Source organism: Micropterus salmoides, unplaced genomic scaffold, assembly GCF_014851395.1.
Source record: "Micropterus salmoides isolate LMB-PRFRI ecotype aquatic unplaced genomic scaffold, ASM1485139v1 Ms_hic_scaffold_9, whole genome shotgun sequence".
NCBI classification, from domain to species: Eukaryota; Metazoa; Chordata; class Actinopteri; order Centrarchiformes; family Centrarchidae; genus Micropterus; species Micropterus salmoides.
In genome coordinates this window covers 21,426,937-21,444,448 of record NW_024044681.1, presented here as the reverse complement: position 1 = coordinate 21,444,448, position 17,512 = coordinate 21,426,937, and the positions used below count along the sequence as shown (strand labels likewise).

The window sequence follows — 17,512 nt, the reverse complement described above, 5'->3', positions numbered from 1 at the left end:
TAATCTGTATGAAATTGAAAAACAACAATATTGTTAGTGTAAGTACAATATGAGCTACTAATCTGGACCAATACAACTTGTGTTTCAATAATAATATCTATGAGCTGCTTTAAAATCCCTGATCTGTTTGTACAATGGCTGGCAACAGTGGGTTGCATTAAAATGATGGATGGATGTCCTTTTCCAGTTTAAGTGTATTGTAACTAACTATTAACAATTTAATTGCACAGATTAATGTGTCTGGGTTTGGGAGTGTAAAACCCCTATAATATAATATAAATATATATATATATATATATATATATATATATATATATATATATACATATACACACACACACACACACACACACACACACACGGGACCTGCAATTAGCAAACATGTTTTAATATAATATTGTAAATCAACAGGCCTACAAGCAATTCTTATTGAAAAAATATTTCTTGTAGGTGTAATTATTGCCAAATTCCCTTGTCCTAACTATAAACTACTTTATCCACTAACTTTGGCTTGAACTGAACAGTAGCTCCTTCATCTCCTTAAGTCTGTGTTATAATGGGGGATGAGTATAGTATCATCTTTCAATTAGCTACTGCATATTAAACCTATAAAAATGAGGCAAAAAAATGTATATTATGCTAAGAAAAATAAAAAAGATAAATCTCGAGGTCTATACCTATTTAATGTTTTTACCATGATTTAATGTGTGTTGCTATTCTAATTTGAATAGGGACCACGTGCTTATAGGTAAACACAGCTATAGCACTGAATGAGAGCCTGTTAAAAAAATGATTATTATATATACTTGTCGAAAAGACTAAGAAAACACTGTGTGGTATAGTCAGCCTACCGATCCTTTCTCAATACTGGGCTAAAAATGACAATCAGTCATTAAAAGGCAGACTATTAACCCAATTGTCATTGTGTTTTCATTCTAACTCCGAGACAAATCCTTTTAAAATGTCCTATGTAGTGCGTAAGTACCACGCCTGGCACGAGCAAGCGCGTCTTCTGTCTTTTAGGCGTGATTACGCGATGTTCTCCATATGCATTTTCAAAGTCATAATTTGCAAATAAGCTTACGTGTATTGAGGAGATTGTACAATGGAGCAGGTTGAGGAAGAGGGGGACAGCCCATCCAACACAATCGCACACCGTTTTTACAGCTGTCTCGTTCGCGGAGTGCGAGCGCTCCACGTTGTCTCATTCATTTAACGTGCCTACTGTACACTGTGCTCAACGTAGTGAATTCAATACTATGGCAAACACACTACACTACTACCAGCTCCAGCATGCTCGGACAGAAATATTTTTGTATCCACGCGCTTCGGAAAACTTCGGTGACGTTTCACAAAAGGCAGCCAATGGGACCTCGTCTTCTATTAGGACAATGAAAAGCCTCCGTCCAATCGGAGGAGCGTCAGACTGGGCGCGGGCCAATGGCGTGCGAGCCCCGCCGAGAGTAATGTTAGAGAGCTGAAGACTGAAGACACTGCGTATCGCCTCTGTTCCCTCACTCACAGCCATTGCAGAGCATTGAGATCCAGTGATAGACCCTAGGTGAGTATCATACACGAACATGTTAAGTGTTTGTAATGATGAGAATGACGATAACATTTATGAATATCTTACTTATGTGTTTGCCCTGATCGAATGTGGAAGCTCGTGGTGCTCTGAAATTATTTTATTGCGGGGAACCGTCAAAAACAACAAAAAATAGCCGGCGATAAGCAGGTAACATTACATTGCCCTGCCTGGGAGTGTGGACCAGACGCTCTATAAAAAGGATCAAATGAATATTAACCTTGACCAAATTCGACGAAAACCGTCGATTCCGTTGAATACGAATAATTTTGTATATTACTGTCGTGTCATTCCTACAAAATGGAGTCGAATCAAATGGTAGTTATCGCGTAAAAATTCAGGAATGTCTAGCGAACAACACGGTTAGCGACAATGGTAGAAGACTTACCGTTAGCTAGCCATTGGCATTGCAGTGCATTGCGAAGCTGAATGCCTGTCATGAGAAGAGTGCGGGTTTGGATGGAAACAGTAAAATTTATAAAAACATAAGAAAAAGAAAGAACGCCTCAAAATACACACGGACATGTGTTTGTTTGCTATAATTCTCCCCGAGAAGACAGTGAAAAAATTACCTCACGATCTGCGCTTTACTGTAATGGCTGACTGTATTCGCATAGGAGGCAAGGCAGCGAGGCAAATGGGAAGCCAGTGACAGAGGCGCAGTTCAGTTCAACTTTTTCTAACCGTGTTTTCTCAAGAAGCAAACCCGTAACTATAAAATGTAACGACGGCAAAAGAAAGTTCAATCTTCCGTGATTCCAACGACCCCATTGTGAGATTTCTCCGATGCTCAGAAAAGGTTTAAATCGGGGGTTGAAATGTAGTAGTCGCCGCGGTCGCTCTGCCCTCTATTGCATGCAGTGCAATGGCTGTGCGTTGACACAAAGAGAAGGAGCCATATTCTCCATGTTAGTGGATGAAGACGAGCGGCCATTAGGAGCTCATAGAAACCAAGGCAGTAGCACAGCCCGCTCATAGACACAGTGCAGACCCAATGTATTACTATACAAACCGGCTAGTGCAATAGGAATCAATCGGGGAAATATTTTGTCAAGATCGCCGGCTTTCCAGAGATATTTGTCGAGTTGCAAAGCGAACTGGGAGGCGGGAGGAGACATTTGAGGGGGACTTTCTTTCATGAAGAAGGCATTCTCACAAAATGGAAGAAGAAATATTGCCGTCGTTGTTGACCTCCTTTTCCTCAACCAAAGCCTATGCGCCATTACTACTTCGGTCGACGCAGCTTTAACTGGGAGTTACAGTAGCAATTAATAGGAAAATGTAAAGGAAAAAAATAGCAGTTTTAAAGACATTAGATAGAGATGCAGAATTATTTTCAGAATAAGAGAAAATGAAGACTGATAGGAGACGAGTGTTAAATAACATCGGATCACAGTTTAAAGTGTTTTATTTTCAATAAATACGTCTTTATATGGAATTTGTATGTTTTTTTCCAAAGTTGTTTGTTTGATTAAAAACATAAACATGAATGAAACGGTGGTTTCCAGAAGGCCTATTCTTGTTGCAGATGGGTATTTTTTTCGCAAAAACATCTTTTTTTTTTTTGAAAGTCCACTGGTATAATCCCACGAGGGATGTGGTTTATGTTATGCAGTTTGCACTTTGGGAACTTTTGCAGGTTCATGCGAAAGTGATTTAAACCTGAAAATATATATATTTATCGGTGTTTATTTCCTCGTTGTATCCGTAGCGATGTGTTTAGGGACTTGACCACGGACCACACTGAGTTTTATCTAAAGGCCACAGTACAGATTGTAGCAGTAAAAAAAGTAATTTTCATCGCATTAGCTCCGTCTGTGCTGGACGGGTCCTAACTTAGTGCAGTTTGACAGCAGCGAGGGCGGGTCACTTAAGTAGTGCTGTCAATACAAGTGGACAATGGAGAGAAATAAAAGACGGTCTTATTGTATAATAGGAGGAGCATATCTTACCCCATATACATGATTTATAATTTTAAAAGATAATTAATAAAACATAAATAAATTTAAGAAATCACTATAAAAATGTTTGGATGTAGAATTGGAGCCATTTATCACTAATAAAATGAATATAATTTTCAATACCTATGCAGTTGCACAGCTAATGTACATGTGCAACATTTGTTTTTAGATACTGCATCAGGATGGGGAAAGATCCAACCAAGCCAAGGGGCAAGATGTCCTCTTACGCATATTTTGTCCAGACCTGTCGGGAGGAGCACAAGAAGAAACACCCCGAGGCTTCGGTTAACTTTGCGGAGTTCTCCAAGAAATGCTCTGAGCGATGGAAGGTAGGAGAGAAGGGATGATGATGATCTTGTAAGCTTGTAGTTTGTTTCTTAAATTCCAAATCCCTGAAATGACACAATATGTCAATCTTCATTGGTGCACATCAAGATAATTCAAATACAGGATGTAGTTGATGCAGTGCCCTCCAAAACCTAGGAAATGAAAAAGGAATACTCTGCATACTTATGTACAATCAACAAGCTGATTCTCTGTTTTCAGACAATGTCTGCCAAGGAGAAGGGTAAATTTGAGGACCTGGCCAGGCAGGACAAGGCCCGCTATGAGAGGGAGATGATGAGCTACGTTCCTGTCAGGGGAGGCAAGAAGAAGAAGTTCAAGGACCCTAATGCCCCCAAGAGACCCCCGTAAGTACTGCAAGTCAACGCGTAATGATTTTATATCCTCTTGAAATAGAAAAGTGTTTCTCCGCAGAACAAAACAAATCTGAATCATGAGCAGCTGACTCATATTGAGACAATTTGAAGCGTGTTATGTTGTCTAAATGACAAGCTAATTATTTTCTTTGCACCCCACAGATCTGCCTTCTTCATCTTTTGCGCAGACTTCCGCCCTAAGGTGAAAGGTGAGACCCCTGGTCTGTCCATTGGAGATGTGGCCAAGAGGCTGGGTGAGATGTGGAACAGCACCGCTGCAGAGGACAAGCAGCCCTATGAGAAGAAGGCCGCTAAACTGAAGGAGAAGTATGAGAAGGTAAAGAAATGTTGTATTGATGAAGCCAGATTTCTTGTTGCGCTGCTCTCCCTCGGGAGCTTTAATTACACATTATGATGTTTTTCAGTCTCAATATATTTTAATTCTTCCATCACAGGATGTCGCAGCATATCGTGCTAAGGGCAAAACGGGCGGTGCAGCACCAGGAAAAGCCCCAGCAAAGGCAGAGAAGAAGGACGATGATGACGACGATGAGGATGAAGACGAGGAGGAGGAGGAAGACTATGATGATGATGACGACGAGTAGATGGCGGGCAACATACATAGTGGTCATTTTCTTGTTTATAAAGCATTTAACCCCCTTGTACACACTTCACTGAAAGAAAATATGTTAGTATCCAAGGGGTTTAAAAAAAACAACAAAAAAGGCTGTGTATATCAGTTGTTTTTATGCTGTACAGTTTTTTTTCTCCTTTTTGTATAGTTAACACTACACAAGTGTCGTGTCTGTATCTTTCTGCCAGTCTTATTTTTCCAGTGATAGTTCCTAGACCACTATCCTGCCTGGTACAGTGTAAAGGGGTGGGCTTAAAATATTTACCCTAGCTAGAGGTGCACAGCACACAAAAAACGTTCTGAGTTAGACCTGAGTGTTTCTTTTTTTATTTTCCTTTTTCCTGTGTTTTTATTTTTAAATTACATGTTATCAAGATTGACGTATCACAGTTGTTTTACTGATCTTTATGTACCACTGTAATAGCAACAAAAAAAAGACGCCTTGTTTATTGTTGAAATTTAAATTGCTTCTGATGTCAATAAACATTTTTTTTAAATAAATCTTGTGGGGTGTGTGGGGTGTTTTTTGTTTTTAAATCAATGTGTTGCTTATTTCCTTGCAGGTTTCCTTCCCTCAAAGTTCAATGAGCCCCATGTTTTTGACAGCAGACGTGTCAAGTGAACATTAATAAACTATTCCCTCTCATTCCAACTATATATTGAAGAGCAGCAGTGAGACAGGAAGCAGGATAAACATGAGCTTTATCAAAGCAAACCTGTTTTCTGCGCTGAAATATCAGCACTGCCAAAATCAATGCTACAGACAAACAAAACAGAGATGATAACATTATTGGCTGAGTATTCTGCTCAGTAAATATTTTAAGACCAGACATTCTTTTTCATTTACTATCCATCCATCATCAACCGCTTATCCTGCGTACAGGGTCACGGGGGGGCTGGAGCCAATCCCAGCTGGCATCGGGCGAAAGGCGGGGTACACCCTGGACAGGTCGCCAGTCCATCACAGTCATTTACTATTATACTCGGTAAAGTCAAACTGAGCTGATATGATGGGACAATTAAATAGAGCAGGAAAACATCAAATAACCCAGGCCTTGATAAACCGTTGGTATGAAGTATGCCTCGTCACCAAAACTGGATGCATCGTGGTTTTTTTTAGCCTCCTGTGGTGGTACGCAAACCAGCTGTGTATTGAAGCTCCTTGCCCTACACTGAAAGTAGCATTATTGTCTGCTCTGCATGCCAACATGCATCACTGACTGTTCCTGTTTTATTTAGATACAGCTGCTTCATCTCTCACGTACTCTCTAGGTCCCATCCAGGGTATAAAAAAAAGACCATTTATATAAGAAGGATTATGTGCTTTGAAAACCCCAGTGACATAAGAATATGGCTTGTGTGTTCAAACCACTGCAGTCCAAACCTAAAAGGCACACATACTGTACATTGTGGTGTCAACAGCACTGTTTCCCCCCCATGGGAGAGAGCTTATTCAGGCAGGGGGGTTACCAGCTCTCAGCCTGAGCACACACACAAGTATTCATAGACATGAGCTGAGCAGCACAGACATGTCACTGATGATCGGTGGTGTGAATTACAAGGACGTGTCTTCTTCTGTCTGTATCTCCTCAGTCTCTGCACTAATGTCAGCCTCGGCCTACTGAAGGAGCCTTGGTCCATGGAGTAGGCTAGAGGACAGGCAAGCACAGGACAGCAGCTGACCCCTGAACTACTCAGATAAAGCCAAGCCAGTCCCTGAAGGTGACATAGCTCCTGCTATGCCTGATCACTTACTGATGTTTTTCCAACCATTTCCCTAACCCACCAACCTTGGGGCCATATCATGGATGTGTTGTCTACAGCTGTTACAGTTCCTGAAAAATAGGAAAGCTGCATGGGAAGCTTACTTGAGGCCAACATGTCCAATCACCAAACATGCGACAGCTGCAAGCTGTCGATTATTATTTCCTCACTGTTTCTGTACGCAATATGGTCTGTTTACACTTACAGCAGATTGAGGGAAACAGTTAAAATGGTGAATGTTTCCACTCACAACCACTGAATCGGCCAACATATCATGGTGGTGAGAGGCAAGAAAGAAGAAACTATGCCGAAACAGTTGTAGCTCCTCGTGGCTGCACTCAGCTGTTGATCAGTGTCTGTACGGGCCTGTACAGGCCAGAAGTGCGCATACAGTATAGCAGGTTTAGCGACACAGCGCCACTGCCGGCTCCAAAGCTTGTTAATCCCAGCCACCTGGCGTCCACTGCACACATTGCGTTCAATCAGTGGTCTCCGGGCGACACCTAGTGGTCACATACAGCAACTGTATCAGGACTGGCGATAATATCCTCATCAGAGGTACAGCTCATCAAGAGCTTAAATAATACAGGTTTTTACAATTGCTAACAAGCATTTTTCAGTAATGAGTTCACTTTTTCAAAACTCTTCACACGGTAAGCACCGTCTATGTGGACCAAACTGAGACTGACTCTTGCCTTATTGTAATACAAAATGCATTGATTTAACACAAAAGACATTCAATGACCACAGCTTTCAAAATTCGAGAATTCTTTTCTCACTCAAAGTCAGCCACCAGAAAAAACATGTGTATCCACAGCCAATTTGGCAAATGCTTACATAGTCTTTTCAAAACTGTTAAATTTAAGTTCAAACCTTACATACATTCAAATGGACAGCAGTTTACAAACCTCATTGAATCCATTCAAAATCCTAAAAAAGATGGTTATGGAGACAAATAGTGGAATAGTATTGATTGAAATTATGTAAATGATACCAACGATGGGTCATTCCCATCTCAGTTAGAGCCCTAACCCTGTCATTACCACCTATAAAAAGAGACATCTTTGGAATGTTTTGTTACACCTCCACTTCACTGGAGCCTGCAAGAGACAGAAGAGAAAGAGTGGTAAGGAGAGGAAGAGGATTCTGCATGCGTGGTAGTGTAAGACAACAGCAGAGAAGACCAAGAGCTGTGGTCTCTGATGACGTTAGGGCTACTGTGGTAACCAGGTGTTCAACCATGGGCTATCATTGAGAGAGACTGGTCTTAGAGAGAATGTGGCCTGTTCAACGGTGGCATCAATTGTCAGAATCTTGCAGTGAACCAACAGGTAAAATTTGTATTCTGAAAAGGCATAACTGCACATTACCAAAATAAAAATCCTTGTGTGTAATTCTTGTATCTCTTCTTTAGGACCCAACGACTAACCCCCACCCATGACCCCCCAACCCTGTCAGTGCTCAGACCTTACGCCACATACTGCATCAAGTTGGTCTGCATGGCTGTCGTCCCAGAAGGAAGCCTCTTCTAAAGATGATGCACAAAAAAGCCTGCAAACAGTTTGCTGAAGACAAGCAGACTAAGGACATGGATTACTGGAACCATGTTTTGTGGTCTGATGAGACCAAGATAAACTTATTTGGTTCAGATGGTGTCATGGGTGTGTGGCGGCAACCAGGTGAGGAGTACAAAGACAAGTATGTCTTGCCTACAGTCAAGCATGGTGGTGGGAGTGTCATGGTCTGGAGCTGCATGAGTGCTGCCGGCACTGGGGAGCTCCAGTTCATTTATTTTTTTATTTTGAAGGAACAGCAAATTTATATGGTTATACAAACTGTACACTCACTACTTTACATTGTAGCAAATTGTCATTTCTTCAGTGTTGTCACATGAAAAGATATAATCAAATATTTACAGAAATGTGAGGGCTGTACTCCATCCATCCTCAACCGCTTATCCTGCGTACAGGGTTGCTGGAGCCAATCCCAGCTGACATCGGACGCAAGGCGGGGTACACCCAGGACAGGTTGCCAGTCCATCACAGGGCCACACATAGATGAACAACCACTCACTAGCCTGATTGGTAACCAATCAACCTAGCCTGCATGTCTTTGGATGGTGGGAGGAAGCTGGAACACCCCCGGGGAGAACATGCAAACTCCACACAGAAAGGCCGGGGCAACCAGGGTTTGAACCCACAACCTGTCTGTAAGGTGACAGTGCTAACCACCGCACCACCGTGCCGCCCAGGGCTGTACTCACTTTTGTGAAATACTGTATACACACTCACTGGTCACTTTAAGAGGTACACCTGTTCAGCTGAGAAAATATCCATTTTCTGGTTCGAGATGACAGAAAGGCAACAGTAACTCAAATAACCACTCGTTACAACCAAAGTATGCAGAATAAGACAGCAGAAGACCACACTGGGTGCCACTCCTGTCGACTAATTCACACAGGCTCACCAAAATTGTAGAATAGAAGATGGGAAAATGTTGCCTGGTCTGATGAGTGACCAGATCTCAATCCAATAGAGCACCTTTGGGATGTGGTAGAATGGGAAATTTGCAAGCAAGGTGTACTTAATGAGGTGAGTCATATAAATATAGGGGATGGTCAGAGCATCTCCAAAACTGCATCTCTTGTAGGGTGTTCCTGGTCTGCAGTAGCCTACCTATCAAAAGTGGTCCAAGGAAGGAAAAGCGGTGAACCAGTAACAGGGTCATGGACAGCTAAGGCTCATTAATGCAGGAGGAGCAAAGGCTGGCTCGTGTGGTCCAATCCAACCGACAAGCTACTGTAGGTCAAATTGCAGTTCATGCTCGTTCTGATAGAAAGGTGTCGGAACACACAGTGCATCACAGTTTGTTGCATATGGAGCTGTGCAGCCACCGACCAGTCAGGGTGCTCATGCTGACCCCTGTCCAATGCAGAAAGTGCCTGCAACGGGCGCGTGAGCATCAGAACTAGACCACAGAGCAATGGGAGAAGGTGGCCTGGTCTGATGAATCACATTTTCTTTTACATTACATGGATGGCACGTGTGCGTTGCTTACCTGGGGAACACATGGCTCCCAGGATGCATTATGGGCAGAAGGCGAGCTGGTGGAGGCAGTGTGATGCTTTTGCCAATGTTCTGCCGGGAAAACTTGGGTACTGCCATTCATGTGGATGTTACTTTGATACGTACCACCTCTCTAAGCATTGTTGCAGACCATGTACAACCTTTCATGCCTGATGACATTGGCCTCTTTCAGCAGGATAATGCACCCTGCCACAAAGCAAAAATATAGTTCAGGAAGGGTTTGAGGAACACAACAACAGGTTGAAGGTGTTAACTTGGCCTCTAAATTCCTCAGATCTCAAACCAACCGAACATCTGTGGGATGTGATGGACAAATAAGTCAGATCGGTAAAAGCCCCACCTAGCAAGTTAGAAGACTTAAATAATCTGCTGCTGACGTCTGGGTGCCAGATACCACAGCACACCTTCAGAGGTCTAGTGGAGTCCATGCCTTGATGGGTCAGGGATTTTTGGTGGTAAATTCTATACAATATTAGGCAGGTGGTCATAATGTTATGGCTGATTGGTATGTATACACACACACACACACACACACACACACACACACACACACACACACACACACGTCAGTACTCAATTAGAAAATAGAATCACTTACGCAAAATAACCTTTCATTTGTTTTTATCTTTATCTTTTCTCTTGTTTATGATTGTAAGTTTCCTCTTTTGTGTTTCTTTTTCATGTTTGCTTTGCCTTGTTGTCTGAAGTTAATGACTGCTCCTTTTTCCCCTATATGTATACATTGAGCTCAATTATTATTTATTTTACACATTTTATGTCTTACAGTTTCTCCATTGCTTGAACACTATAACCAGGCTTTTTACAGTTTTTCTCAGTGAATTTGGTGCATTTCTCACATCACTATTAACATTTGCACAACAGTTAGTTCAACCTCCACAACATTTAGTCATTTGTGCACATCATAGTAGCAGTTTCTCATTCCTTCCAACAAATTGCAAATGCTTTTGGACATGCATCAATTGCTTTCATACAACTTGCTGTTTTATAACATTATTATTTGCTTATGTCATGTCAGTTAAAATTAACTATACTTGTGAATGCTGAATAGTCATTCCATATAAAACTAATAGTCCTCATTTCATTGCTTGAGTTATTACATACAAAAATGTTGAACTAGTTACCAAAATCTGTCTAGCAAATGTTACACATTTTTTAAAATCTTTTTTCCCCCTGAAAATGTCTCCTAAATTGAACAATTAGTGAACCTCAGCTTTCACTAATAAGAAGGGGTGTGTAAAGCATTAGTTGCAATGAGATGATAAGCCACTTCTCTACAATCACTCAGCAATGAATCCCATAAACCCCCACTTTACAAGCGTATATGAACCATGCAGGACATAGTGTGTACCATTTCTACAATACTGTGACACAGAAATGGTAGGTCAGCCTCGTGGAAGAGGGGTGAGGGTGCAGGGAGGAAGGGGAAGGGGACAAAACAAGGGAGGAGGAAGAAGGGAGGAGGAAGAAGGGACCAAGTACATAGGCAGATTCCTGATGAAATCAGGGCTACAATTGTGGATCATGTTGTCAGTCACGGCCTCACAATGGCTAAGGCTGGTCGAAGGGTGCAGCCAAATGTTGGGAGAACCACTGTAAATTCAATTATTCAGACATTTCGTCGGGAGAACAGGTGCGTATAAATGGACAGATTCAGCTCTAAACAGTCTGCACTACTGCCATTGTGTCATACATGAAGCTTGCAGTGGGACAAGAACTTGTCACTGTATACATTTTACATTTAGACGCACAGCTTTACTGTATCACACATTTAGGGCCCGATTTACTAACATCCCGAATAAAGAGTAGGCTACTAAATTACGTGTGCATTCAAAAATATTGCACGTGCAATTTTAGTACCTGTTATGGGTGATTTACTAAGAATTATTGCGTAGATGACAACAGGAGCAAACACAATGGAGGTGGGAGTATTTAAATTACGGTTTTGCGTGTTTTAATGGTTTCCGCCGTGGAGAGTCGGGAGGGAAAGCAGCCACAGCGTAAAAACCTTGGTTTGTTTCGTTTAGTGCGTCCAGTGCGTATGTGGGCTACCTGCCCATCCTGCCTGAGACAGCAGTCAAGTAGGCTACTTGGGACAGCACACCTGGAAAAACTGCTTTGGGAATCCTCAGCAGAAACCGCTACAGTGTGCTGGAATGACACCAGACGCGAGGAAATGCCAGCAGATCGTGCTTCATCCACCCAGAGGGAACAATCACCGACCGTCCGCAGCGTGCGTCCCTGGCCCACACCCTCTCCGATACCTACAATGGATTGTGTCGCTATATTACGACCTGCGCGCTGTGAATAGTTGGTGATTGTTCCCCCTGGCTGGATGAATTTTACTCGTGATCCGTGCACTTCTGCAGCTGGGGGCTCTCCGCAGCACCACGCAACTTTCTAAACTCTTCTATCTCACGGAGAAAAGAAATCAGGTCGAAACAAAATTTGCTTTATTGGCAGGAATGTTAATAGGAAAATACAAATTAATTCTATTCATATAGTTCATCGAATAAATAAAATAAAACAATCGTATTTCTATATATTGGACATAGAATAATATTATCTAATGTTGTTAATTTATCTACCTTTTCTTTCATTATGGCTGTGTCTCCTTCTGGCAACAATAACAATAAGAAGCCAGCTCTTGCGCCTTCCTTTCAAACGTATTAAATACAGAGGCTGTTGCACTCACGTAAAATTGCGTTTAGGCTTGGTAGATCATATTGTGTGTAGTAAATAAATGTATTTGCATGTTGCGCCCCAAATTCCATATTCATTAAGGCAAAAGTACTAAATGAACAACAGGTGCTATCTATATACATATATACATATATATATATCTTGCGCTTTTGAAAGACGACACTGCGTGCACACCGTAGATCAGCTTACGTGCTAATTTGCTAATTTGCTGGTGATATCAAGTTTGCACACGTTTTTACTCACGCAAACCTTTAGTAAATCAGGGCCTTAGTGTATTTTAGTGTAAAGTAGAGCTACAGTAAAGATTTGCCATATTTACTGTAATTTTACTCTGCAGGATTGCAAGACAACCTTGCAGAGGTGGAAAAGGGCCCCTTTTTACTCCGCAACAAGAGGAAGCCATTTGTGCAATGGTGATTGCAAACAATGCCATAAGGTTGAGAGAGATACAAGGTGCTGTTATAGAGGATGACAACATCTTTGGGAGTATTGAATCTGTTTCAGTCGCTACAATTGACAGAGTTCTCAGGAGGAATGAAATGCGCATGAAACAATTATACAATGTGCCATTTGACAGCGACAGAGTGAAGAAGATCCGTCACCAGTATGTACAGGTAAAACGTATGTGTTCTATGCATATTCTAATGTTCAGTGCTGTAAACTGTTGACTTTGTGTGGTGTCATGCACTACACATGACAGTTTTGCTGTGTATTCACAGTGCATACTGTACAATATGTTGTCCAAAATGCATTATGTTACACAGGAAAAGTTGTTATAGTTTTTCTCACCCCTCATCTGTAATAAAGCATGTAGAGCTGGAGGCCAGGGAACCGCTGCACACATTTTTATGCCTTGATGAGGCAGGTTTCAGTCTGGCAAAAGGTAGAAGATGTGGAAGGAATCACATTGGACAAGAGAGCAACCATTGATGTCCCAGGCCAAGAGGGAATATTACGTGTGCAGCCATCTCAGAAAGCGGCGTCCTCACCCGTATCCCCCAAACCTGATCCATTCAACACACAACGTCTGCTGACTTTTTTAGACACTCTTTACGGGGTGGCAGTGTCGCAATGGATAAGACACATGCCTTTGGTGTGAGAGACCCGGGTTCAATCTTCCACTGTGACCCATCCACCAATGTGTCCCTGAGCAAGACACTTAACCCCTAGTTGCTCCAGAGGCGTGCGACCTCTGACATATAGCAATTGTAAGTCACTTTGGATAAAAAGCTAAATGAATAAATGTAATTTCAGGGACATAATCCCTGAAAATGAGAGGGGTCTAACTGGAGACCATCTGAACAAGCATGTTGTTGTTTGGGATAATGTGTGTTTTCGCCACTCAGATGTTGCCTTACAGTGGTTTCTTAGCACATGATAGGATGCTGGTGGAATATCTCCCTGCTTACTCACCATTCCTAAATCCAATAGAGGAGTTTTTCTCTTCCTGGAGGTGGACGGTATATGACCGGCATCCACATACCCAAATGGCCCTGCTAGCGGCCATGGATGCAGCATGTGATGACATCACAGCAGAGTCCTGCAGGGGGTGGATTCGCCACTCGAGGAGATACTTTCCACGCTGCATTGCAAGAGATGCGAATACACTGCGATGTAGATGAAACTATGTGGCCAGACAGAGAGGAACATCTGGATGTACATGAATGATTTACAGTACTATGTGTGTTGTATGTTCAGTTCCAATATGTACTGTAATATTGTTTATGGTTGTGCACAGCTCTACTCAAAGGGAGTTTATGTTTGTTGTAAATAAGGGTGAATTTTTTCTTTTGCACAATGCTGTGAACAAATTAGAATTGCAAAGAGCATATGCAGTAAAAATGTGAAACATACAGTGGGTACGGAAAGTATTCAGACCCCTTTAAATTTTTCACTCTTTGTTTCATTGCAGCCATTTTCCAAAAATCAAAAAATTAATTTTATTTCTCAGTAATGTATACTCAGCACCCCATCTTGACAGAAAAAAACAGAAATGTAGAAATTTTGGCAAATGTATTAAAAAAGAAAAACTGAAATATCACATGGTCATAAGTATTCAGACCCTTTGCTCAGTATTTAGTAGAAGCACCCTTTTGATCTAATACAGCCATGAGTCATTTTGGGAAAGATGCAACAAGTTTTTCACATCTGGATTTGGGTATCCTCTGCCATTCCTCCTTGCAGATCCTCTCCAGTTCTGTCAGGTTGGATGGTAAACGTTGGTGGACAGCCATTTTCAGGTCTCTCAGAGATGCTCAATTGGGTTTAAGTCAGGGCTCTGGCTGGGCCATTCAAGAACAGCCACGGAGTTGTTGTGAAGCCACTCCTTCGTTATTTTAGCGGTGTGCTTAGGGTCATTGTCTTGTTGGAAGGTAAATCTTCGGCCCAGTCTGAGGTCCAGAGCACTCTGGAAAAGGTTTTCGTCCAGGATATCCCTGTACTTGGCCGCATTCATCTTTCCCTCGATTGCAACCAGTCGTCCTGTCCCTGCAGCTGAAAAACACCCCCACAGCATGATGCTGCCACCACCATGCTTCACTGTTGAGACTGTATTGGACAGGTGATGAGCAGTGCCTGGTTTTCTCCACACATACCGCTTAGAATTAAGGCCAAAAAGTTCTATCTTGGTCTCATCAGACCAGAGGATCTTATTTATCACCATCTTGGAGTCCTTCAGGTGTTTTTTAGCAAACTCCATGCGGGCTTTCATGTGTCTTGCACTGAGGAGAGGCTTCCGTCGGGCCACTCTGCCATAAAGCCCCGACTGGTGGATTGCTGCAGTGATGGTTGACTTACTACAACTTTCTCCCATCTCCCGACTGCATCTCTGGAGCTCAGCCACAGTGACCTTTGGGTTCTTCTTTACCTCTCTCACCAAGGCTCTTCTCTCCCGATAGCTCAGTTTGGCCGGACGGCCAGCTCTAGGAAGGGTTCTGGTTGTCCCAAACGTCTTCCATTTGAGGATTATGGAGGCCACTGTGCTCTTAGGAACCTTAAGTGCAGCAGAAATTGTTTTGTAACCTTGGCCAGATCTGTGCCTTGCCACAATTCTGTCTCTGAGCTCTTCAGGCAGTTCCTTTGACCTCATGATTCTCATTTGCTCTGACATGCACTGTGAGCTGTAAGGTCTTATATAGACAGGTGTGTGGCTTTCCTAATCAAGTCCAATCAGTATAATCAAACACAGCTGGACTCAAATGAAGGTGTAGAACCATCTCAAGGATGATCAGAAGAAATAGACAGCACCTGTGTTAAATATGAGTGTCACGGCAAAGGGTCTGAATACTTATGACCATGTGATATTTCAGTTTTTCTTTTTTAATAAATTTGCAAAAATTTCTACATTTCTGTTTTTTTCTGTCAAGATGGGGTGCTGAGTGTACATTACTGAGAAATAAAATGAACTTTTTTGATTTTTGGAAAATGGCTGCAATGAAACAAAGAGTGAAAAATTTAAAGGGGTCTGAATACTTTCCGTACCCACTGTACATATTCAGTGTCTTGTACTCCGTTACCTCACTAAATACAGTAACGTGTAACTTTAATATAGTTTTCAAATGGCTGTGCAAATAGTATATAGTGCTGTCTTGAGTATTTTCTGGTAGTGTCACCAAGATCTGACTTTTTTGCATTGGAAAACATTTACAGAGTAAATTGTCATAATGAAAACATGACAAAGCCATTTGACTATCTTGTTCATAAACAATGGTGTCAGGACTTTTCATCTTGATGACACTGACACTTTCATTGACATGAATACTTGCTTTTGAGGAATGAGCTATCCATTCTGAGCAAGTGACTAAGTTATCAACCAAGTTTTGCAGTTTGTACTAATTGTTTTGAGTACTGCATTAACTGTTGTGCAAATGTAAATAGTGATGTGAGAAATGCACAAAAGCGACTGAGAAAAACTGTAACTAAAATTTCAAAACTATAACTCTATTTTTCAAAAAACACACCCATTTCCCTAAACTCTAGACACAAATCCCTTCAATTCTCATTGCCTTCACCATGTGGTCATTGAGAAAGCGCTGACATTCAATGTTGTTCACTCAGTCAGCACAGGTTGAGCTCAATTAGCATGCAACTACCGAGGTGGAAACACAAAGAGTCATAATTGATAACACACCCTCACTGGCTTTACAGAGAAACAAGTTTTTATTTTAAAGAGAGGAACATGAGGAAATAATTTTATGGGATATACACACTGGGCTTCTCTGAAGAAGTAGCCTTTTACAAATGGTTCCGAGCCATCATTTCCCACAAGCTTTACAACCTCTTCCTCCACTGGGGGATGCTGTTGTAAAGGATAAAGCCACACTGTGTTTATGTGGTGCACCTTACTTACCATAGGCTAAGCCTTTCTGTGATTCCTACAACCAACACATTAGAATAATATATAGGTTTCACTCATATTATGTAAGTCTTTACTGTATTTTTTTTTCACGTTTATGTCCTTCAACAGGTGTAACAAATAAGCTTATTTCATCACTGCATTGTCTTCACAAAGAAACCAAAAAACAAAGTTTAACAGGGAAGGAAAACTTGACAAGCACTCATTAATCGAATTGTCACCCATAATTTATATAAAAGGATCTTAAGTATACTGACAACTTTTGGCACTGATTCATCTCTCATCATCGTGAAGATAAATTTCTTGGGTGTGTATGTGAAAGACAGTGGTAGAGCTTGTGTTTGCGCGTTGTTGTGTTTTTAAATGTTGCAAACTGTTGTGGGTGGCTACCCGAATGTTGAGTTCTTGAGAAATCTGTCTTGTCAACCTGCACTCATGGTTGTATCTCATGACTCATCTTATCTCACGTCTCTCTTTGTGTGTGTGTGTGTGTGCGTGTGTGTGCGTGTGTCTTTTGTTTGAGACAGTATCAGTGTTTTTTCAGTGAAATTTAGAAGTGCACGTGCTTGTGTGTGTATTTGTGTTTATATGATTGATGTGCACAACGTGTGCATTGATTTGTGGCTGTCACACAGGAGAAGTGAGTCGTGTATTGATGCAGAGAAAGAAAGACAAATGTTAGCAGAAAGACAAAGAAATTGACTAA

At 41.7% G+C, this 17,512-nt stretch overlaps 1 protein-coding gene across 1 annotated transcript; it reads left to right on the top strand.

Annotated features, from left to right (window-relative positions):
* The first annotated feature begins 1,430 nt into the window (after positions 1–1,430).
* On the top strand, positions 1,431–5,382 carry LOC119895611 (high mobility group-T protein-like). Its single transcript, XM_038708838.1, has 5 exons — positions 1,431–1,561; positions 3,716–3,875; positions 4,093–4,238; positions 4,410–4,584; positions 4,703–5,382. Exons 2-5 carry the CDS (start codon positions 3,729–3,731, stop codon positions 4,850–4,852), a joined length of 618 nt encoding a protein of 205 aa, XP_038564766.1. The 5' UTR covers positions 1,431–1,561; positions 3,716–3,728; the 3' UTR covers positions 4,853–5,382.
* The last annotated feature ends 12,130 nt before the right edge of the window (positions 5,383–17,512 follow it).